General features: G+C 33.7%; 1 protein-coding gene across 1 annotated transcript; it reads left to right on the top strand.

Moving 5' to 3' along the window:
- Positions 1–628: 628 nt before the first annotated feature.
- On the top strand, positions 629–12,189 carry LOC114326380 (frizzled-7-A-like). The gene is made up of 3 exons (XM_028274739.2): positions 629–716; positions 4,572–4,864; positions 9,274–12,189. The coding sequence occupies exons 1-3, from the start codon at positions 629–631 to the stop codon at positions 9,496–9,498; spliced, it is 606 nt and encodes a 201-aa protein (XP_028130540.1). The 3' UTR covers positions 9,499–12,189.
- Positions 12,190–26,548: the final 14,359 nt, after the last annotated feature.

Below are 26,548 nucleotides of genomic sequence, written 5' to 3'. Positions count from 1 at the left end.
TGACAATTTCTGCAAACTGAAAGAAATACAAGGTGGGCGGTTAATTGTGATGATGCGTGTAGTTAATACATAATAGTAAAAATTTAGGGTGATGCATAACTTATGAAACAATGTGTATATTAAAGAATGGACAGACTATCAGACTTACAGACTATAGATCTTAAAATGGTGTAACGAATAAAGCACGTTGGGTGCTATTCGTGTAACGATAAACTACCACAGAGAATTGAAATACTATTGTAAAATAATATTTCAATGACTTTCAATCAACTATCATAGTTGTTATTTAGTGGCTTTAGCTCAATTTATCAGGTTGTGAGTACAGCTTGCCTTATCAAAAGATATGAACGCTGAAAATTTTAATGCAAGCAAACAAAGCAATAAGAACTAATTAGGTTTATTTTCATTAAAAATATAATAAAACTGTGATGTATTTGATTTAATATTATATGTTCAAATTCTTGCCGAGAGCTAACAATTTTGGATTATACTTAGTATGGCTTGTGGTATTTGACTTCTTGATGTCGGATGGTATAGCTGTTGACTTGTTGCAGACCTGGGCAGATTTTGTGGTCTCAGGTTCCCTGCAGTTTCAGTTTTTGGTGGTGTTCAGCTGCTGCAACTATAGATGGTGGATATTCTTGATGCATCATGTTCTTGTTGGCCTTGTAGTGGCATCACCGGTGATGAGGTTTCAGGTTCCCGAAGGGAGAAAGGTTACTTAATTTTATTCCCAAAAACTAGAACATAAGCTGTGTATTAGATTTACATTAAGAAGAAAAAATACCTTGCCATTCTTCAAAAAACTAGCAGATGGTAAGGGGTAAATTAAATGGAATTAATATTAAATATTATTACTAGTCAATTATTAGATTTCTACGTGCATATTAATAAGTAAAGAGAATATTGAAAATGTAAAATATCAGAACATGTGCTTTTGAAGATGGAGGTTAGGTATAGGAAAAATTGTTATAAAAAACTTATGAATGTAAAAATATAATGAATAAAATACAAAGAACTTCTCACCCCAAGTGATGATGGTGTGATGAATCAAGTAAGGTATTATGTAAATTACATCTCGTTTATAAGGAAAATAAGTCTTCCACTTCCATTAAGATTGTGGAAGATTGTCGCTGTCACGTCATCGAAATTTGAAATGACAATGAAGGAACCATGAAGCTACGAACATAGAACATAATATTAGATCAGTTGTTAGAATGTAAAAAGGGTTGTCTATAGTAGGAAAAACAGGGCGCCAAACAAATTTTTAACGGGGAAAACAGGTAAAACAGATATGGGAAGATTATTATTAATTAAATATTAAAGAAAATAACATAAAATTATTATTTAAAAATAAAATAGCAAAGTTGTTACGTTTATAACGTTACAATGGAAAATCCAATTTGTCAGCCTATAATTAAAGTAATCCGTAATTAAACTAACGTAATCTAAACTTATGTACATACACATGAAAATTTATTACGATCTAAATATTACGGTAGTTGGAAAGATGAGCCAAGGATGTGTCATAAACTATGAAAAGAATCAATTAAACAATCTTTAAATATTCGCCTTATACGGACACTCCTATAGCGGAATCTGAAAGCATCTAAAGAAAATTATCTATTTAATTAATAAATTATAATTGGGTAGTAGTAATTAGTTTTTCTTGTCGTCCGAGACGGTACTGGGTTCATGATACACCATACAAGAAAGGGAGTCATTTAACGGTATTTGTTGAGAGTCTTATAAACGAGTATTCCATTAAGATCTCTATTTTTAATGAAGGTGTTTTAATTACTCAAGCCAGTGGGGTATTTAGCTCTCAAGTCAATGTTATATTATTCTATAAATGTATATTTTTGTAAATAAAAATGAAAATGAATAACCATTTTCATCTCATTGCAATACGAAGCCAAAGCCGTCTTATATTTCAGTTCGTTTAGAGAGCGCAACAAGCACCTTACCGAACGGTTTCAAAACTTGATAGTTTTTCATTAGAGAATGCATATGAAAAACTAACGAGTTTTGAAACCACTCGGTAAAGGTGCTTGTTGCGCTCTCTAAACGAACTGAAATATAAGACGGCTTTGGCTTCGTATTGCAATGAGATGAAAATTGTTATTCATTTTTATTTGTATTAGTATTATTCCTATCTGAGTAAGTAGGGTTAAATTTTCGTTGGAATTTTCCGCGCTGGACAGATGGAACGTGAATTACAAATTATAGAATTACCGCATCTTCCTAGCTCCAGCCTCCGATTGGCTTGCATTTTTAGAAGCCACGGAGGTGTAACCAGAAAATGGTTCCAAAAAAGTTTTTAATTTAATATTATTTTATATTTTATTAAATTGAAAATTTTGACTTGTATATTTTTGTATTTTTTCTAATTTGACTTTAAAGTAGTCGTTCTTCTTCTTTATACAGATTGATTCATTATGATGTCCAATCTCTGAGTTGTAGATTCGAGGCCTCAAAATATTAAGATTTAACCCAAATCACTTAAATAAAATGTGGCTCCTTACTGAGTTACTACAGGGTGTTTTATTTAAAAATTTAAAACCTTTTCCCAAATTCTGCACCAATGACGGAATTGCTATTTTAGCGCAGTTTTTCGATTCTCCAATACTTTCTATGTAAATAATATACTCTTTATTCGTAACGATAAAGTCATTAGTTTTAGAGATATTTGAAGTTAAAAATGAAGGGGCACAATACATTAATGAAAGTAATTGTGCCGTTTTTTAACTTCAAATATCTCGAAAAATAATTACTTTATCGTTACGAATAAAGAGTAAGGTATTACATAGAAAATATTGTAGAATCTAAAAATTACACTAAAATTGCAATTCCCTCAGTGGCGTGGAATTTTGGAAGGGTCAACCATTCACTTTCCCCTGTCGTACACCTCTGGCGTAGTAGCCAGAAACGATTATTTAACATAATTTAGTAGGGTGTACCGTACATACACTCTCTGCCAAGTATGGCAAGGCTATGTCAAATAATTTTAAAGTACTGGGTGCAAATAGTTTTTAAATTTTTAAAAACACCCTGTAACTGAGTAAGGAGCCATATTTTATTTAAGTGATTGTGGTTCAATCTTAATATTTTGAGGTCTAGAATCTACAAGTCATATATTTCACATTCTTAAATGTATATCGTAAAGGGCGATTCATTAAGAATGTCCAATCTCTGAGTTGTAGATTCTAGATCTCAAAATATTAAGATTGAACCGCAATCACTTAAATAAAATGTGGCTCCTTACTCAGTTACACGGTATTTATTTAAAAATTTAAAAACTATTTTGTAGCCAGTACTTGACAACTATTTGACATATCTTTGTCATACTTAGCAGAAAATATAGGTATTGTATACCCTACTTAATTGTGATACATAAACGTTTCTGGCTAATAAATCACTTAAATAAAATGTGGCTCCTTACTGAGTTACTACAAGGTGTTTTATTTAAAAATTTAAAACCTTTTCCCAAATTCTGCACCATTGACGGAATTGCTATTTTAGCGCAATTTTTCGATTCTCCAATACTTTCTATGTAAATAATATACTCTTTATTCGTAACGATAAAGTCATTAGTTTTAGAGATATTTGAAGTTAAAAATGAAGGGGCACAATACATTAATAAAAGTAATTGTACCGTTTTGTAACTTCAAATACCTCGAAAAATAATTACTTTATCGTTACGAATAAAGAGTAACGTATTACATAGAAAATATTGTAGAACCTAAAAATTACACTAAAATTTCAATTCCCTCAGTGGCGTGGAATTTTGGAAGGGTCAACCATTCACTTTTCCCTGTCGTACACCTCTGGCGTAGTAGCCAGAAACGATTATTTAGCATAATTTAGTAGGGTGTACCGTACATACACTCTCTGCCAAGTATGGCAAGGCTATGTCAAATAATTTTAAAGTACTGGGTGCCAATAGTTTTTAAATTTTTAAAAACACCCTGTAACTGAGTAAGGAGCCACATTTTATTTAAGTGATTGTGGTTCAATCTTAATATTTTGAGGTCTAGAATTTATAAGTCATATATTTCAAATTCTTATATGTATATCGTACAGGGCGATTCATTAAGAATGTCCAATCTCTGAGTTGTAGATTCTAGATCTCAAAATATTAAGATTGAACCACAATCACTTAAATAAAATGTGGCTCCTTACTCAGTTACAGGGTATTTATTTAAAAATTTAAAAACTATTTTGTAGCCAGTACTTTAAAACTATTTGACATATATTTGTCATACTTGGCAGAAGATATAGGTATTGTACATTGTACACCCTACTAAATTGTGATACATAAACGTTTCTGGCTACTGTCAGAGGCGTGCGATAGGGGATAGTAAATGGTTGCCCCTTCCCAAATTCTACGCCACTGAGGGAACTGCTATATTAGCATAATTTTTAGATTCTCCAATACTTTCTATGTAAATAATATACTCTTTATTTGTAATGATAAAATCATTAGTTTTCGAGATGTTTGAAGCAGAAGAAACTTGATTTTAGCAGTAATTTTGTAAATTATAAATTGCTAAAAACATGTTTTGTTTCAGGTGACGTTCTTAGCGGAGTCTGCTACGTAGGAATTTGGAATATAGACGCAATGAGAGTATTCGTCCTGATACCCCTCATCGTCTATCTGGTCATCGGCACAATATTCCTCACTTCAGGGTTCGTTTCCTTGTTCAGGATACGCACAGTAATGAAACATGATGGCACAAAAACTGACAAATTAGAGAAGTTAATGATCAGGATAGGAATTTTCTCCGTTCTATATACTCTTCCAGCTTTGATAGTTATTTCGTGTTTGATATATGAACACACGTATTACGACGATTGGATGTTGGTAAGTACAACCATACAAGTTTATTTATTTATTTATTTTTGACGGGAAACCCCCATTACAGTAAATATTACATGCATTAAAAGAGCTCATATAAGTCATCCTTTCTCTCCCCAGACTTGAAAATAAGCACGATAAAACTTCAGAAAATAGTCAAAAAAGTAATGAACAAAAGAGAAAAGAGAAAATTCTCTTTTACAACTGAGCTTTTTACAATTTTTAAAGCAAACGTACCGATAAATAGAATGAGAGAGTCTACAATTGGTATTCGGTGGGGAAATTGGGGTATTGGGAAATTCGGTGATACCGTGTAATTTTCAGGGGCAACTCCGAATTGCATGAAAATTTGGATTTAGGTTCTACTTGCCCTTCACTTCAAAGTTGAAATTGTGCCGTTGGTTGCTTTTACTTGGGAGGTGACAGTCACCCCTTCTCGGGGATGAAAAAAGATACGTTCAAGATAAGACCGGAAATGCATAAATTGACTGATTTTAAGCAATTTTTGGTTATATAGTATATATTTATATATATGTAATATATTTGATTTTTCGACAAAAAAACTACGTTTTCAGACAGTTTTTCGCAAATAACTCAAAAAGTAAATATTTTATCGAAAAAAATATCCTTAGCAAAAGTGTAGCTTATAAAAAACCCAAAAAATGGTGTATCAGTAAAGTCTATCAATCAAATAAAAACAAAGTTGTAGCTCATGAAAAATACGTTCTTATTCGTCTAATTCCAAATCGAATATTTCAAGGTGAAATCACCGAAAAATTAAGCACTTTTCGGGAAAAACCCATTTAAATTTTTTTAAAGTGTTTATAAAAAGCTTTGTTTTAATTGTTAACAAAAGTTTTAGCATTAAAAATAAGCGAGTTACGCTCAAAATAAAGTTGGCCCTCTTTTTTTTGTAAAAAATCATGAAAATCTCGCCGTGTTTAGCTCCCCAAATGAAATTAATCGCTACCGCTTTACAAACAATTTACTTACCTATCTATTTTTTTATATGATCTGTCAGTCTCACCGGTTTAAAGTGTTTATTTTTGAAAGGGTTATAATTGAGAAAGCTTGAATGGGTCACTAATCATGAGTGTATGCAAATTTTGAACAGCCATATATTAACCAATTTTTGTCTTACGGAGAAACAAAATAAACTAGCATATTTATAATAGCAAAACCTACATTTTTTTACTCTTTAAGATTTTTCTTATCACTAATACTTTTTAAGTTATTTTGAAAAAATGAAATTTTTCAAAAATTTTAGAATTTTTTTTTTACTATAAAACCAAATGTTTTTAAAAATAAGCACTTCAAACCAATCAAACTTACAGATCATATTAACAATACACATACAATTAAAATGGATGGTAAAGCCAAACGATTAATTTCATTTAGGGTGCTAAATAGAGGGAGGTTTTCACGATTTTTTTTACCAAAAAAAAGGGGCCAACTTTTTTTTCAGTGTAACTCGTTTATTTTTGATGCTGAAAACTTTTGTAAAAAACAAATAATAAGGTTTTTTTCGATACTTTAAAAATGTTAGTAAGGTTTTCCCGAAAAACTCTTCTTTCTTCGGTGATTTCGCGTTGAATTATTCGATTTGGAATTAGACGAATAAGAACGTATTTTTCATGAGCTACAACTTTGCTTCTACTCAATTTGTAGACTTTACTGGTACATCATTTTTTTCGTTTTTCTTATAGGCTACACTTTTGCTAAAACTATTTTTTTTTCGATAAAATATTTACTTTTTCAGTTATTTGGGAAAAACGGTCTGAAAACGTAGTTTTTTTGTCGAAAAATCAACATTTTAAATCGCGAATAACTCGAAAAGTATTGACTTACGTAAAAAACTTTATAGAACAAAAGGTGCTTAAAATAAGTCAATTCATCCGTTTCTGGCCTCATTTTAAACACGCGTTTTTCACCCCCCGAGAAGAAGTAAATGTCACCCCCCAAGTAAATGCAACCAACGGCACAAATTCAACTTTAAAGTGGAGGGTAAGTAGAACCTAAATCCAAATTTTCATGCAATTCGGAGATGCCGCTGGAAATTACTTTCCAAAACGGTCATTTATTGGGCTACCTGTCCGCTTATCTAGATAAAAATACAACCGAATTATGCTTCCGTATTACTCAAATGTGAGTAAAATAAAATAAGGAAAGACAGCTTTAGATTTTATTCGATTCAGGGGTCACCACCATCAGTTGACCTATGTTTCTTCTTTTGAGAGTCATCAGAACTGCCTGTTGTGTACCCTGAAGCGAACTAAAGCTGGCTGTCTACTAAACAAAATAAAAAAAAGAATGTGTGTACTTTGTACGCACGTAAGAAGTTATACTTCTATTATTATTGTAACATTTTTTTATATACTAGGATTAGTTAATAATTAATTTACCTGTTGGAGTAAATTTTAAACCCACTAGTACTCATTACGGGTACGCCTATGGCCGTTTCCGTAAATAACTATCCCTGGCTAATTTTATTACCCTAACGGTAGAATTAGCGGTATTGGCAAATTCGTTGTCGGTATGACAAACGCAAATAACTGGAGTCTATTATTATAAACAGAACCATTCTTTTATTGCAGCTTTGCGAACACAATGTTTTGGAAATAAACCTTGCCCTTATTTTATATAGCTCTTGCTATTGTTATCTGTTTCGCATAGAAACCTCCCAAAGTTTACTAAGATTCCGTTAGGTATTCCATTTTATTCAAAGAGGGAATGGGCATTATCAGGTTTTATGATCACTTTCCGTTTCAGTAATATTTCAATTAACTTTCCCTTTCGAAAACCCCCGTTAGGTTCGTTGCTTTCTCTTGCGGTCTGTTTGAAGCGCGACCCTATTTCAAAGGATGTATTTTTTTAACACTTTACAACCCAAATACAGTTACTTTACTTAAAAACGCAAATAGGTCGGTTTCTTTTGAGAAATGCAATTTTTTTTGAGAGGGGATATACTCCCACTTTTTTTAGAGAAAAATCATCGCAAAGATTCCTTTATTTGCATTAATTGTAACCCCGATGAAATTGAAGTTATTCATAGCTCTTGCAAGTTAATTATTTTTTTATTTTGTATTACATAAATATGTGACATTTTAATAAAAATAAATATTTCATGAAAAGTGTACTTGTTTTTGTTAAAAAACTGGAAAATAAAATTTTTAATGTTTTGGAAAATTCTTAATTTTCTTACTGTTACAACCTGTCCCAATAGATGTTACAACTAGCCCCAAGCGCGGGGTAAGTTGTAACATTGCACTTTTTTTGGTAAAATGTTAATTGATTAATAAATACCAGTCCTTTTAATTTTTTTTTCAGTTCAATTTTATTCAGAAAGAGTTAAACTAGCGTTTAGTGTTTATTAGTGATAATTGGAAAAATAGTTGTCAAGATATATTTGATTTTATGAAAATTGTTACAACTTGCCCCCTCCTCCCCTACCTATACTCAACCAAACGTATATGGAATCATCTGATATTTTTTATTATTTTAAGCGAATTAATGCTAAATTAAATTTTCTTCCATCGCATCTCTCAGGAGCTAAATGAAAATTGGATGAAACTTAAAGTTTTTTTACCGATCATAATTCCTCCCGAGAACATGACCCTTCCTCTTTTATATTTATGAACAAATCTGTCAATTTCCGTTCTTGCTTGTCTTCCTCTCCCTCTAAGTACACTAATTTGTTAATCATCTGATTTTACACATCCTACTTTCATTTGAAAATAGCACACTTTTCCAATTTCCAATGTTCCAGTTTTGGTGTTGAAGACACCAATTTACGTGAGCAATCTTGTGCAAACTCGGCATCCCGTAACTTCCTCCTGCTATATTATAGTCCTTCGGGACGCGACGGCAACTCTTCTTCTTATCGTTTCAACTAAAATATTTACAAATATGACTTCCAAAAACTGTAGGTTTAAAATACATATTGATTCCATATAAGTTTGGTTGCGTGTTGTAGAGATCTAAGAATGGATCTAAGGATAAGTTTGTTGCGCTGCTAGGTTTTTATAACTTTGCTCTACGGATCTGAGGCCTGGACATTATAGCAATTAGAGATTAAGAAATTGGAAGCATTTGAGTGTTGGTGTTATCGAAAAATGCTACGAATATCATGGGTAGACAAAATTAGCAATATTGAAGTCCTTGATAGGGTCAAGTAATTAAACAGATTATAGTAAGAGGTTTTCGTTATAATAGTCTGCTGCGTTTGATTAAAGAGGGCAAAATAAAAGGTAAAAATCAGCATTGCCCTGTTGATATCCAACTTTCTATAGAAGATGGAACCTTAAGAAGAAGATATCTGTTTTAGTTTTTATGTTTTCCAAATTCGATTTACATTTTTCTGTTACCTTTTATGATTAGAATCTTGTAGTATCTAATACTTTTATTTCATATTTTAGACATGGAACCAAGATATGTGCGAGATCCAGAAGTACGCCATTCCTTGTCCGAAGAACTTAACCGAAAAAGTCCATCCTAGATTCGAGGTCTTCATGATTAAGTATTTGATGACGATGATAGTAGGAATCACTTCGAGTGTTTGGATCTGGTCGGGAAAAACTGTACATAGCTGGAAAGTGTTTTTCAGAAGGCTGCAAGGCAGGCATGTTGAAGCGTACGTGTGAACAATCCAATAAATGTTACCTGAACGTTTAATTGAAACATCGTGTTGTGAAATTGACAATTGTAGGTGTTACGTCCCTGGATTATCCAATGTGAGACGACAGATACAGAGACTATATTATTATATACCAGTGCAGTGTTTAATTATTTTCATAGCTTTTAGTTTGTTACTTGTTACTGTATTTTCAAAATTCGTTCTCAAAAATAAGTTTATTACGAAAGACAATGTTTTAAAAACCCGCCTTCGGTTGTGACTTTCGTAATTGGCGCAGTCAGTAGGATTTCTGAAAAAAAATATTATTTCTGTATGGACTAGAACTTTGGAAGGAATGGCGATTTTGAAAATTATTATAATTTGAAAAATTCTGATGAGAGAATCTTTAACTTTTGCCCAATAATCGAGTTCGGTTCTTGATGCAATAAGGTCTGCTGCTTATCAGTTAATTTACTCAAAACAGTATCAAAAACACAAACATTTATAGGATTATTTGCATCTATGTTGCTATGATTCTTTAAGAAAATTTCACATGATCTTATGAATCTATTTAGTTGTTTTGCATTGCCATCGAAATTAGGAATATTATCTGCCTGCTATTTAATCAATTGAAAGTTAGGTTGAGTCATCTCGTTTAAGGTTAAATTAATTAAACTTTCTAAAATATCCTCCACTTGGAATCAAAAATATGCAATATGTCACTAGGTAAAAATATGGATTGGTAAAAATAGGAAACACTTACACGAATATTTTCATTCTATTGACTTTAAGACTATGTTTGTTCTTCCGTCTGCACCAATAAGAATCTGGACGATGCTGGTTCCTTTTCCCTGGTTTTGGTTTTTCCAATGGGTTGTGGACAATGCTTGTTCAAAGCTCTGGACGTTTGACCGTAACCGTACATTAATCTTTAAAAAGAACAATTGCACACGAAATCCGGACAAGGTTAACACGAATACTGTACAATTTCGGAAAATCCTACTGTCTGACTGCGCCAATTACGAAAGTCAGTGCCGAAAACGGGTTTAAAAAATTATCTTTTGTAATAAATTTATTTGAGAACGAATTTCGAAAATACATAACAAGTAACAAACTAAAAGCTATGAAAATAATTAAACACTGGTATATATAGTCTCTGTATCTGTCGTCACACATTGGATAATCCAGAGACGTAACATAGGAGGTAGATTCATAGATTTTGGTATAAGAAACGTCTGTTCATGTTTTGTACATAGAATGTTATTAAACATTTAAAACGTGTGTCCTCAGTCATGACCTGCAGGTGTTGGCTATGTGTACAACGGACACAGTTAAATGGATTACAGTACACGTTGTAGTCGAAATGTGAAACATTTTTGACAATTTTTTTTGTTAGATTTTTTACTTTTTTCTATTTTGACTAATTGGTTGAATCATTATTTTACATTTTTTACAAACCTGACTGCGTCTTTTTATCTACATTTATTGACGTTTTTGATCATTTTTAACATTTTTTTACTAATGATTTTATTTTTTCCGCCCTTTTACCTATCTAATATCTTTTAATATTTTTGTCGGTTAACTTTTTTACAAACTTTGCCTGACTACCTTTTTAGCTTCTTTGTAACTTGATTTTATTTTTGTTTTCAAATATTTTTACTATTTTTTTCACTTTTTTTGCTTTTTACGATTATTTCTTATTTATTGATTTCGTTTTTTTTTGAGTTTTTTGTACTATTTTGACTAACTTTTTAACTATTTTTCCCGTTTTTTAATAACTTAATTTTGTGATGACTTTATTACCTTTTATTGGAAATGTTTTGATAATTATTATTGTCCATTATTTGACATACTCCATAAATATTATAAATAGCACTGATTGCTAACATTATCTTACATCTACTTTAATGGAATTTTTCAAGTTTTTTACTTTTTTACTAGTAGTAGACAGCTCCTACTACTAATGATATTTATGGACCAGGGCATTTAGCACAAAATACATCGATTTTTAAAACCAGCACCTAGAGCAGGGGTGGGCAAAAGCCGGCCCGCGGCCCGGACCCGGCCCTTTCGCTTACTTTATCCGGCCCGTTGAAAAATCCCGCAAGCAATTTTTTTAATATCTTTTATTTTGTTGAAATCAACAGTATTAGGGTGCGTAGTGTTCTTATAAATAATCTTCTCTTCTTCTTTTTGTATAGACATGCCTCTGTATGTTTTTTCAATGTGCCTCTAGTAAGTTGTCGTTCCATCGTTTTCGTGGTCTTCCCACTGATCGTCTTCCTATTGGGGAACCCTCTCTTGCTGTCCTGACTATCATATTTGTTGTCATTCGGCTTATGTGGTAATTCCATTCTATTCTTCTGTTTCTTACCCAGTTATTAATGTTATCCATCTTGCATCTCCGTCGTATATCTGTACTTCTAGCTCTGTCTCATAGAGTCTTACCATCGATTTTTCGAAGGGTTTTCATCTCCGCTGTTTCGAGCAATATGTTTGTCCTCTCTGTGTCGGGTCGTGTTTCTGCCGCATGTGTTATTATTGGTCTAATGACTGTTTTGTAAATTCTGCCTTTAAGAGGAAACAGTAGCGATCAACAGGTATCGAAAACGCGTTCCAAGATTGCGGCTGTAATTTTGAATATTTTTTCGAGATATTTGGCACACGTATTCGTAATATAATAAAGAATGGCGGTACAGAGCCCAATTTGAAAAATATAGTAATATGTGGAAATTACTCTATAATTAAATACGATATTAAAAGAGCGAGCCTGTACCGCCATTAAGAAGAACAAAAAATACACTTTCTTCAAATAAACTTTTTTATCCGATGCCTAGATTTTGTGTCATTTTGGAACTACTAAAATTGTTTATTTCATTAGTAGTTCCAAAATGACACAAAATCTATGCATCGGATAAAAAAGTTTATTTGAAGAAACTTTATTTTTTTTGTTCTTCTTAATGGCGGTACAGGCTCGTTTTTTTAATATTGTATTTACTTACAGAGTAATTTCCACATATTAATATATTTTTCAAATTGGGCTCTGTACCGCCATTCTTTATTATATTACGAATACGTGTGCCAAATATCTCGAAAAAATATTCAAAATTACAGCCGCAATCTTGGAACGCCTTTGGGCTACCTGTTGATCGCTACTGTATCACCTTAATTTCTTTTCCGATATTTTTATTTCTCCATATTGTGTCATTTAGGCAACCTGCGGCTCTGTTTGCTCTATTCACTTGATCTTTCACTTCTGTTTCGAGCCTTCCGTAACTAGATAGTGTGATGCCTAGGTATTTAAACTCCATCACTTGTTCTAGTATCTGACCTTCCAGCTTCAATTTACATCTTATTGGATCTGATGTTATAACAGCTTATAAATAATGAAATATATAAATAATAGAGAGTATTATAATATCGAACAGCCGTAATCATATCTATTGCTTTTCTTAAAAGCGACTATGTATTTAACCCGGTTCAGTCGCGAATGTTTTTCAGCCAGGACATTTGTCGTCTACCAGGACCACTTTCTCTTTCGATTCTACCCTTCATAATAAGCTGCGACATCTCGTACTTATCATATTTAAGTATGTGCCCTAAATATGCTGTCTTTCTCTATTTACTGATAGTCAAAAGTTCTCTGTCTCTTCCCATTCTGTGCAACACCATTTCGTTCCATGAAAATGATCCATTGGAAAATTCCAATATGATCGGTCCATGGTATTTTCAAAATCAAAAATGCTGCATAAAAAGCCACATCTCAAAAGCTTCCAGCTTTCTAATTAAGTCAACATTAACAGTCCAAGCTTCGGAACCAGAAAGTAGAATAGAGTGGATATAACATTTTACCATCCGATATCGGATTTGCAGATTGAGTCTTTGGTTACTCAGAAATTTACTCATCTTCAAAAAGGCTGTTCTTGATTGCTCTATTCTTGATCGAATTTCTGATTTCGCATTTAGATTCTCCGTAATCCAGACTCCTAAGTATTTCATTTTGTCTACTTGTTCAGTATTTTAATTTTTTATCTGGATCCTTGTTATGACAATATAATGGACCATATTTCTTTAAAAATTACGTGTCATATTTTACTGGGCAAAAATTGTTCGCATGTACCCCCAAGTAAGACAATTTATTATTACTGTTACCTATTATTAACAATCAAATTTCTTTGACCAAATGCTTTAAAATTATACTTATAATATTTCTGTCGAAAAAATTTCTTGGACAGGGAAAAAACCCCACCAAAAACATTCATGTGTGCACGGCGTACGTACGCGGTATAGTCGTATAGTCCTTCGGCCCGGGAGACATTTTGAAAATTTTATTTTGGCCCGCGCTTAAATGTATTTGCCCACCCCTGATCTAGAGACTAGCAACTTTTTGCATTTTGTTTAGGATGATGTCAGGAAAAAAGTCTACTACATATATAAAAAAATGGGTACTCTCGCATTTTAACCAAAACTGCATAAACATGTCAAAATAAGTGTATTAAGGACCAGATTTTGGCGTCGCTGAAGACGAATATGCCATCAGAACCGACCACCGGAGCACCTGGTGCCCAGGTTCACTGCTAAGGCACGTCACCTGAAGTTTCTAGGGTTTTCAGGAGTACATTGATGCAAACATATTACTCGGGGGTTTTTTGGGTCGTTGAACAAGAATACGCCATCAGAACCGACCAACGCTGCACCTGGTGCCCAAAAACCCTCCAAACTCCAGAAGACTGGCTGCCTTAGCGGTGACCTTGGGCGGTCGCTTGTGATGCCGTATTCGTATTCAGCGACCCCAGAAACGCCTAGTAATATATTTTTAAGCATTCAAGGCAGAAAACTTTCGAAATACCTGAAGATGACGTTCCTTAGCAGTGACCGTGGGCACCAGGTGCTCCGGGGAACAATTCTGATGGCGTATTCGTGTTCAGTAACACCTAAAACCGCACCGTGTAATCTGTTTGCATCAATTTAGTGCCGAAATCGCTCGAAATTCCAGAAAATGACGTGACCCTAGACTCGTATTCGTTTTTAGCAACCCCAAAAACCCCGAGTAATCTGTTTGCATAAAATTAATTCCAAAAGGCCCTCGAAACTCCAGAAGATTTCCTGCCTTAGCAGTGACACTGGGTACCAGGTGCTCCAGGGGTCTGTGCTGATGACGTTTTTGTGTTCAGCGACTCCAAAAACCTCCAAGTAATCTGTTTATATCAATTTAGTGCCGATAAGCCTACGGCCAGACGAGCGACAATTACAGCGCTGTAAGAACAGTAAAATAAACCTCGAGAAATGGGTTCTACAGTGAGTATATTGGATCACTGCGGCGATATTTACAGCGCTGTCTGGACATCCACTATACTCACTTCAAGATCCATTCTTCGAGCTTCATTTTACTGCTCTTATAGCGCTGTAATTGCCGCTTATCTGGCCGTAGGCTAACCATAGAACCTTCAGATAACGTGCCTTAGCAGTGACTCTGGGCACTAGGTGCTCCGGAGGTCGGTTCTGATGATGTACTCGTATTCAGCGTCGTTTAAAACCCCCGAGTAATAAAATCTGGCCCTTAATATGCTTATTTTGACATGTTTATGGACTTTTGGATGCAGTTTATGCAATTTAAAATGCAATTATGCATTTCCACTTATTTTTATATAGTAGAGTTTTTTCCTGATGTCATCCTGAACACAATGCAAGCCAATATGTACATAGTTGCAAGTGTCTAGGTGCTGAATTTAAAAATCGATTTATTCCGGTCTATTCTGGAAATGCCCTGGTCTATTACTATTTATCAGCTTTTAGTACATGGAAGGGTGCTGACTTATTTAGGACAATTGACTTTTTTATCTAGAATCTAGACTCTAGATACACTCTTTATTTTAACTAAGATTTCTCTTTGGTGTACGGTGTTTCAATGTGGTGTAAAAACTCATGAACGGACCGTTCTTAAATAAATACAGTGATGAGCGCGCTAATAACCGGCAAAATAACGCAAAAGATGGAAAACATAACACATTCTGAAGTAAAACGAAATGAAACTAGTAGACGTGGAAATTATTGATATAAACGTATAAATTAACATTACATGACACAGTTTCCCACCTTTAGACGTATCGGAGGAGTATGACAACTGTCACTGTGACAAGAGAATTTTATAAATACTCCTGTCACAGACGTCTAAACGTGGGAAACCATGTAATGGAATGTTAATTTATTCGTTTATATCGATAATTTCCACCTCTATTAGTTTCATATCTTTTTATTTCACAATGTATTATGTTTTCCATCTTTTGCGTTATTTTGCCGGTTATTAGCGCGCTCATCACTGTATATAATAATATATTCTTTTGGATAGGGAGACACTTTTAAGAAAGATTATACAGCATACAGTTTTGTTAACACTCTTAGAGTGGAGATATGCTGTAATTTAAAATCTTACTTACGCCATAATTTCCTTGTCCAAGACGTGTTAAATTGAAGGTAAATACCAAGTCAAAAGTAACATGCAAGATGTTTGGTAAACAGTTCTTATTAAATTTATACTAAGATTGAGTATCCGATAAATTACTTTCATTTTACCTATATGCCTACATAGAGATCTGTTTATAAACCAATTTAGCTATACAAATTATAGCTGTATAAATTAATAACAGATACCAGTGAATTTGAGTGATGGATTGCTAGTTTAGGAAAAGCAAGTGCACACATATTCATCGATTTCTAAAAGCGGTAAAATCTAGGAATTAAAAAGATTGTCTTGTTTCTTATGAGATAATTTAAATTATTGCTTATCGAATTCATAACAACTTTATATGTGAATATATTTATTACTTAACTATCCGCTGGTGGGGGGGTTGACAATGATGACATGGAGGGATATGACATGTCGACATGGACACTTCGTCTGCACCAGAGTCAGACATTATCAAAGTGATGTGGAAGCGAACGTAGACATTGTATAGTTTCAGTTGTTCTGCCAGTAGCCGTGGTGATCTGCTACTAATCCATTGCAGTAAATTAGTTGAGGGATTACGTATTTCTCCCCTCTCAGGATATGGTCCAGGTATCCAATTTTTCGTGCCTTGATCAAGTTGAGCAATTCTCTCCCAGTATTTGCTCTGGCGTATCCAAGATCGAGCTCGGCGTACCCAAGAAACTAGCTACGGTAACACAAATGTGTGTAAGTAACTCCTTTGCACAAGTTAGAATAGGGGGAAAAATTTTAAATGCTTTCTGCGTAAATTCTGGACTGAGACAGGGAGATCCGTTGTCCCCATTGTTGTTTAACCTGGCCTTAATGTGTCATTTGAATCATTTATTCAAAACTCAAACCAGACGTAACTGCTCGGGGAGCAAAAATCATACTCGCCTTTGCCGATGACGTAGACGCAGTAGCACAATCAACATTAGAAATTGAGGATATTTTCTCGAGCTTTGAAGAAGCTTCATTAAACATGGGTCTAAAAATAAATGAAGACAAAACAAAATACGTGGTTGTCTTAAAACAAGAACGACGGCGAATAAGGCAAAATATTACTATAAACGATCATAACTTCGAAGTGGTTAAAGAATTTAAATATCTAGGAGCAACAATCACAAATGACAACAAATTAGAGCGAGAAGATGAAACGCGAATAATGGCAGGAAACAAATCTTTCTTTGCAATGAAACATTTAATGAAGTCAAAACTTCTTTCACGCGGTGCAAAATCCAGATATATAAGACCATAATACGACCGGCAGTCGCATATGGAAGCGAAACATGGACGCTAACAAAAAGAGAAGTAAATAAATTGCTGGTGTGGGAACGTAAAATCCTTCGAATGATATATGGCCCTTGCAGAGACAGCGTGACAAACGAATGGAGGCGCAGATACAATAATGAGCTAGAGTCTCTATTCGGAAAAGAAAATCTAGTCAGATATATAAAGGCTAATAGACTCAGATGGGCATGGCATGTGATACGCAATAACGACAATCGCCTTATAAACAATGTGTTCTGGGAAAGGATAGACGGAAGAAGGTCTGTAGGGCGACATAGAAAAAGGTGGAAAGATGCAGTCAAAGAAGATCTAGAGAAAATGGGAGTGCGACAATGGGAATTAGTGGCACAGGACGGACAAACATGGAAGGCAATAGTAAACGCGGCAAAGACTCACGAAGAGTTGTAGCGCCATTGATGATGATGCTGATTTGCTCTTCTTAAGACTTCCTCGTTTCTCACCCTGTCTGTCCATGGTATGCGGAACATTCTTCGCAAGGTCCACATTTTGAAAGCCTTTAACCTATTTATGGAAAATATTTTCAACATCCATGTCTCCAGGCAACTGAGCCACCAACAATTCAACATGTGAACAACTCAATTTGGGGTCAAATGGTACCCTGGGCACATTGCATGTGATATTTTGTGCATCCATATTTAATTTCACAATTATGATTAATGTTTCCATGACTGATCAAGTTTAAAGGATTTTTACCCGAATATTTTTATATTTTGGTGATTAGCATTCCAGCATCTTGTCAGCACTCATGGTGATCTGTTATCAGATTGAAAACTAGTCCTGTGATGTAGCCCTATTTAGGTAATTTTAATAAATATACCTTTTATAAAGGATTTTACTTGTTTTTTGTAATATACGGTATACAGCCAACTACAGGAAAACTTTTTTCTTCGTGGATTCTTATGTGTAATATATGGTATACAGCCAACTACAGGAAAACTTTTTTCCTCGTGGATTCTCATATCTTTCTCATCAATATTAGCATTTTGTAGCATGTTTTACATTGCCTCGTGTTTTACGGTCTCAAAACCTTTTTCATAATCGAGGAATGTGATGATTATAGGTATCCTTTCGTTGGACCATGCAGTTTTATACAAGCGTATTCAAGCAGAATGTTGCTTCGCGTGTCCCGAATCCGTTCTTGAAACCAAATTGTGTCTCGCCGCTTAGATCTTCTAGCTTTCTGAGTATGTGAAGAAATACTTTAAGCAAAAGACTCATTAAACTAATAAAACCCTGGTCCTTGCACTTTGTCACTCTTTGTGATCTAGGGATCATTATAAAGGTTGAACAAAGCCAATCCGTTCGATGTGGCCGGTGTTATAATATGGCATTTTTGCTATTTTTATAGAGTACTCCACCTCGGTACGAATAATGGGAGAGCCGGACAAAGTTTCGCTCTATTGTCTGCAAAGAGGGACGATGCCTAAATATAGGTAAACTTATTTATATTTATTAATAATTCACTAATAAGGTTGATTATGGAAAAGTTATTGTGTATCATACAGTGATGAGCGCGCTAATAACCGACTTCTTATTCTTCTTGTGCCACTCCTATCGGAGATTGGAAATCATCAAGGCTACCCTGACTTTGTTAACAGCTGACCTAAAAAGTTCATTAGTGGTGCAGCCAAACCACTCTCTCAAATTCCGCAACCATGACATTCTTCTACGGCCTGGATTCCGTTTTCCTTCTATTTTTCCTTGCATTATATTTTGAAGTAATGCGTATTTATGACCTCTCATCAGGTGACCCAAATACTCGAGTTTTCTTCGTTTTATCGTTAACAAAATTTCTGGGTCTCTTCCTATCCTTCGTATTACTTCAAGATTTGTGATTCTTTCAACCCAACTTATCTTCAGCATTCGACGGTAGCACCACATCTCGAAACTTTCAGTATTTTTTTATGTTGTTCTGTTTGAGAGTCCAGGCCTCTACACCGTATAATAGCGTGTTAAATACGTAGCCTCTTAGCATTCTTAATCGTAGAGGGATGCTTATATCTCTGTTGCAGAAGAATTTTCTCATCTTTATGAAGGTGTCCCTGGCAATTTCGATACGTCTTTTTATTTCATTGTTTTGGTCTCCAGTTTCGTTTATTAAAGTTCCCAAGTATTTGTAACTTGATACTTTTTCAGTTTGAATGCCGTTTATACTGATATGTGCTGGTTGTGTCATGATTTTACTGAAGACTATATACTTGTTTTTTTTATATTAATTTTTATGCCATAATTGTTGCAAGCAATATTTATGTTTGTAAGTAATCGTTGTAATTCTTCTACTGTTCTTGCAACTAGTACAGTGTCGTCTGCGTATCGAATATTATTTACAACCTCTCCATTGATTACGATTCCTTCATTTGCTGCAAAAGGGCTTCCTAACAGATGCTTTCACTATATACATTAAATAGCAGTGGTGACAAAATGCATCCCTGTCTTACTCCTCTACGTATTTCTATTGCTTTTGATATGTCATTTTCTATTTTGATGTTAGCTTTCTGATTCCAATATAAGTTGAGAATTATTCGCAGATCTTTATTATCTATGTCTTTTCTTTCAAGAATGTCTCTTAGCCTATCGTGGCGTACTCTGTCAAACGCTTTTTCAAAATCGATAAAACATGCATGTACTTCTTGATTAACGTCTAGGCATCTTTGTATAAGAACATTCAAACCGAAGAGAGCTTCTCGAGTACCTAGTTCTTTTCTGAACCCCATCTGCGTATTACTAATATCGGACTCCAACTTTTGATAAACTCGGTTGTGGATGATTTTTAGAAATATCTTTAGTAGACGGCTCATTAAATATATTGTTCGATGTTTTGAACATTCTTTTGCATTGGATTTCTTTGGCAGTGTAACGAATGTAGACAGCAGCCACTCTTGAGGTATAATACCAGAATTGTATACTGTGTTAAATAAGTGCAATATTATACCTATTGATTCATCATTCAAGAGCTTTAGTAATTCAGTAGGAACCTCATCGGGTCCATTTGCCTTTCCAGTTTTGGAATTTCTAAGTGCCATTTCTACTTCACATTTTAGGATTTCAGGTCCCGTTTCACCATTTACCTGGACAATGTTATTTCTGTTGTCCTCAAACAATTCTCTTATGTATTCACTCCATCTATTAATTTTTTCTGTTAAGTCTATAATAATATTTCCGTCTTTGTCCTTAAGCAAACTTATTTGATGTCTTCTTTGGATTCCTGTAAGTTCTTTTACTTTTTTTATGTGTAATATATTGAATGTGTAATAACCGACAAAATAACGCAAAAGATGGAAAACATAATACATTCCGAAATAAAAGAGATGAAACCAGTAGAGGTGGAAATTATCGATATAAAATGTAATGTTAATTTATACGTTTATAACGATAATTTCCACCTCCACTACTTTCATCTCTGTTTGTTTCGAAATATATAATGTTTCCATCTTTTGCGTTATTTTGCCGGTTATTAGCGCGCTAATCACTGTATAATAAATTGTAATTGTATTTTTTATCGTTTTCTATAATCGTATCGTATAATAAATTGAAAAATTTACGTACACTTCAAACAATAAGCAACATTTGTTTCGACTTGGTATACTTCCCAAAACACTGTATATTAATACCTCCTAGTATTTTAGTTGCTTAATATATTGCTCTTATTTTGTAAATGAATGTCTACCTCTGTGAATTCTAAATATGTCATACGATGATATTTTTTATACAACTTGGCAAATGCATATATTTTTACCTAGAGGGTGAAAAGACTGAAGTAAATAAAGAGAAAAGAATTATAGTTTTTGTAGTTTATATAACAATCAACTGTCAATTTACGTAAAAGTAGTAATATTAGGATGTTGGTGATAAATGATTATACATTTTTAATTCGACAAATTTTATATAATATTATTCCGCAGTCTTGACGTATATCTAACCTGTTTATCTATATAATATATACAGGGTGTTTCATTAAAATTTTTCCATATAGTAACCGGAGAAACCTTAGCACAAAATACGAATATTTACGAAGAACTAACGTGCAAAATATTTCTCCTTACCGAGATACAGAGTGTTTTATTACAATTATTCTAAAATGATTTTAGTTTATTGTTTTATCACCTTCAAATATTTTTTGTTCAAACTTTACAAACAGTTTACACATGTTAGGATACATGTTACTAGTGTTAGACGTAGTTTTCAGCTGTTATCAGAGGCGTGCTGTAGGTTAGGTTAGGTTTTTCCCCTTACAATCTACACCACTGTCGTAATAATCATTTCAGTATGTTTTTTGATTCTTCGTTACTTTTTACGTAAATATCATCCTTTTGTATCAATACGATAGAGTAAGTAGTTTTTAAGTTATTTGCGTTAAAAGATAATGTATTTAATAAGATTATGACATGTGTTTAAAATACATACATAATTTTATTGAATATATTACCTTTAAACGCAAATAACTTGAAAACTACTTACTCTATCGCATTGAGACAACAGGATGATATTTACGTAAAAAGTAACGAAGAATAAAAAAACATGATGAAAAAATGATTATTACGACAGTGGCGTACATTGTAAGGGAGAAAAGGGGGGAAAGGAAGTATATATCCCTACTGCATGCCTCTAGTAACAGCTGGAAACTATCTTTTAACACTAGTTAAAGGATCCTTACATGTATAAACTGTTTTTTGAACAAAAAATATTGGAAGGTATTCAACACTGGACTAAACTCATTTGAGAATATTTGTAATAAAACACTCTGTATCTCGGTGAGGAGGAATATTGTATTTAAGTGTTTTAGGTTAAATCTTCGTATTTTGTGCTAAGTTTTCTCCAGTTACTATTATGGACAATTATTAATGAAACACCCTGTATACAGTGAGCACGTAAAGGTTGGAGTAAATTCATTTTTTCACGAATGGGCTATTTTGGAAATAAATCCCAAACCAGATCGATTGTTATTTTTAAATTATGATTTTTGGCATGTATGTCATACTACCAGGAGACGAAAAAATGGAAATCAATTCAAGAATAGAAAAAGGTATGAAAATGTACTTTTTAATAAACAAGATTTTAATAGGAAAAAGAAAAATTTCACGGAAAACCAAGATGAATGTATACAAGACGATATTCAGACCATTCCTCACTTTCGGTTGCGAATCGTGGGTATTGACAAATAGGCAAAAAAGCAAACTGCAGATCACCGAAATGAAATATTTGAGAAGAGTGAGAGGAGTCACGAGAACAGAAAAAATTAGAAATAATGTATTACGGGAAGAGTTAAACATCCAACTCTTGATCTCATTTATTGAACAAAAGCAACTTAGTTGGTGGGGACATCTCCAACGTATGGAAGAGCAACGACAGGTTAGAAGAGTATGGAAAGCCAAAACATGAAAGAAGCCAAATAGACAAAGACCTAAAAAGACACGAGACAAAAAGGTTGGGGAACTGCTGGTAACAAGAGGAACCACTTGGAATGAAGCAAGACGAATGGCAAGAAATAAAAAAGAATGGATAAAATATGTATACCAGTCCAGTAATGGTATACTGACTGCCACACACCATTAGATGATACAAGTGGCACCTGATTATCGCACCTTCGAAAAAATAAATGCATATAAGCATTGGTCCGAAATTTGGCGCCTACGCTCTTATTACTGTTCGTATTATTTTAGATAAATGCCTAGACTGACGAATAATCAAATTGTTCTACTTTTCAAGTACAATTTAAGCTCAAAAAGTTTAAAAATCAAAACAATAGGTTTAATGGCAGTGCCCTCACGTAATATTTATATACAATTAAAAACAATTAAAAATATATGTGCCTTGTTTACTTACTTTTTACTTCTGCTGCTTCATTATAAATAAAAATAACTTTCCTATATTTATTTTTTAACGAATTTTATTAACAAAACAATAAATTTTAGCTTCCAAAGAAAAAATGCACAAAAATAAAATATTTTATTATAGCAAATTTTGTTACATCTTGGTGTACATTAATATTCTGTACAGTGTAAATAATACTCAATATTTTGTAAGTTTTTTGACTGATTTTTACTAAGAATAAAACATAGAATTTGTGTAAAATTATAAATAGCTGTAGAATAGTTAAGTGTGATTTTCAAATTTTTATGAAACACGACAGTCGCAGTTGTAATGTTCGAAAATAAATTATAATATTTTATGGTTGTTTATTAATTCCTTTGAGATCAAATCCTTTATTGTAGTAAACTATGTCTTCTAGATAGATTTCTTCTAAATAGATTTTATTATCACTGACAAAAAACACACAGTTAAAGACATTGCAGTTCTAAACAGATTTGTTACCAGTAGCGTCCATAGAATGGTACGAGGTAAAATAGAAATAAGCTTAAAGAAGGAGAGGTATAAGATGATTAAAAAGAAGAACAAATCAAAACCATGGATGAAACCATCAGATGTAGATAGTTTTCAGCAATGTATTTTCGACATACTTAGTAGTCCTGAATCTGAAGCAGAAACGCAGAAAGTAATATAAACGACTTAAATAATAAATTAACAATGCCTTACGGGAAAGTCAAAACAAATTCTGTACTAGAACTCAAAAAGAAGAGAATATCAGCCACAATACCAGGCAACTAATTCAGAAATGAAAAGCGAGACGGAAACTAAAACTGACGAACTACAAGAATAAAATAAAGAAATATCCAAAGCTGTTAGACAAGACACTCGAAAATACAATCAAGAATAAATCGAACATACCATTAAGAACAATAGAAGAATGACAGTTTTGAGCAAAAGACTAAGCCGATAATAAAGAATAAAGTTAGAAATGGTCATCTTACAACGAACAGAGAGGAAACCCTTAAAATAGTCGAAGACTTCTACAAATTACACAAGCCAACACAAAGTAAATAGCAAAGAAGATCAAGTACCAGATTAACAAGGAAAAAGGGCATTGTCAACCAAGGATCAGAACTACTACCGGAAATCACAATAGACGAAATAAAACTAGCCCTAAGAAAAGCTAAGAATAACAAATCTCCAGACGAAGATTGTATAGGTACTGATGCTATCAAAATTGGAGGCACTTGCTAACTTAAGAAAATAAATAGTTGTTATTTATGAAACAGTTCGTGAAGTATGCTTTTTGCGCACGCACGCGATGTATAGCACTCGCCACGCTCGTGCTATTAAAAGTACTTTACGTACAGTTTCATACAATATTTTATCTACGATAAACAAATAAAAACACTGTAACTCTTCGTCACTGGAATACATTTCTATTCTACAATTTTTAGAACTCCGAGATTTAAAAATTCAAACTTCTTTCAAACCACAAAACTGTCAAAACTTTTGTTGTAATTTATTGCTCACAAGTCATCACCATGACAACGCGAAAATTAAGGATATTTGATTATATAAAAGTGTGCCAAAAAATAGTGCGAAAAAGAAAATCCCATTTAAAATACATTGTTACTTCACGCACACTTTAAACCCTTCACGTACTGCTATCTATAATGCATAATATGAGATACAGTAGATAAAAATATTTTTAACATGTGCCTCTTTTGGACAGTAATCTACCCGACAAATAGCGCAATTCTGAGGTAATTCTAATGTACAAAAAAGGAGATCCCCATAAATTAGAAAACTACAGACCTATAAGCCTTCTTAGTCACCTATAGAAACTCCTTACAAGAATAGTAACGAATCGTCTTGGGAAAAAACTTGATTTCTACCAGCCAATAGAGCAAGCGGGATTTCGTACGGGATTTGGAACAAATGATCACCTACAGAGCATTAAAACGGTAATAGAAAAGACTATCGAATACAATCGACCACTCGTTCTGGCTTTTGTAGATTTCCCTAAAGCTTTTGACACGGTAGAATTTGACAAAATCCTGGAAGCACTAAAATCATGCTGCATTGACTACCGATACATAAGGTTAATTTACAATACATACAAGAACGCAACTATGTCGGTGAAACTACATAAAAACATGGATCATATCCCAATCGGCAAAGGAGTCCGAGAGGGCGATACCTTTTCGCCAAAACTGCTTACCGCAGTACCGCGATACTAGAATATGCTTGTAAAAAACTTAACTGGGAAGAGAGGAAACTTGGACACTAAATATAAAGATCACAAGAGACAACCAAACCTGCGAACTACGTAGAAGAATAAACCTAGCATGGACAGTCTATGGAAAACTCTTTAAACATCTTTTGACATCTTTAAAAGCGATATACCAAGTTCTTTAAAACGTAAAACATTTGACCAATGTGTATTGCCTGTGATGACTTATGGTGCCGAAACTTTGACATTGACAGCTACAACTTCTAAAATGTTGCAAATAGCTCAGAGGAAAATGGAAAGATCAATGCTGACCGAGTTAGAAATGAAGACTTAAGAGAAAGAACAGGAGTTACCGATGTAATTTCCCGAATTGCCACACTGAAATGGAACTGGGCTGGACACGTCGGCGTCGCCCGAATCAGTGATGAAAGGTGGACGAAGAGATTACGTGAGTGGAGGCAGAGATTAGACAAAAGAAGTAGAGGAAGACGTTGAAAAACGGAGAGGAATCGTTGGACTGACGATCTCAAGAAATTGGATGAAAAGTGCTCAAAATAGAGCACAATGGACGACAATGAGGGAGGCATATGTCCATCAGTGGAAGCAAATGCTGGGTGATAATGATGTCTTCTTGAAAACATGTCAGTAAAATAAAAAATATCCCCGTGCGATTTACAAAGTGAATTTATATGGACCCTTGGATTTCAATACGAAGTTCAACCACAATTTTATTCCTTTTTAACACACCATGAACACACACTTAAATAGTCAATGAACGATTTAAAAACTGCATAAAATCGGCCAAGACTTAGCCAGGTGCCCATATTCAGTCAGACCATACTATTCTGTGCTCTACAATAACGGTTAGGCTAAAGAGGGTCTGAAAAAATCAAAAAACCTCCAAAATATCACTAGACGCACTCCAAAACCCATGACCTCTAAATAAAGTTTCTCAAAAAATTAACAAGTTCCACGAAATTAGACTAGAAGATACCAACAACATAAATTACTGCTGGAAACAAATGTAAACGACAATAATCACCGCAGCTCGAGAAAATCTTCTAAAACAACGAACAATTAAAAATGACTGGATGACACAGGATATCTTAGATCAACTAATGGACATTCGGAGGCAGTACAAATCCATAAACAGAGAAAAATGAAATATGGTAGTGAAATAAAACATATAAATAAATCCGGAAAAGAATTAAATTAGTAAAAGTCCGATGGCTGCAAGAATCCTGTTTAGAAATTGAA

The sequence above is a fragment of the Diabrotica virgifera genome, chromosome 2 (genome assembly GCF_917563875.1).
Source record: "Diabrotica virgifera virgifera chromosome 2, PGI_DIABVI_V3a".
NCBI classification, from domain to species: domain Eukaryota; kingdom Metazoa; phylum Arthropoda; class Insecta; order Coleoptera; family Chrysomelidae; genus Diabrotica; species Diabrotica virgifera.
The sequence above is the reverse complement of the archived record's forward strand: the minus strand, read 5'-3'. Positions and strand labels throughout refer to the sequence as shown.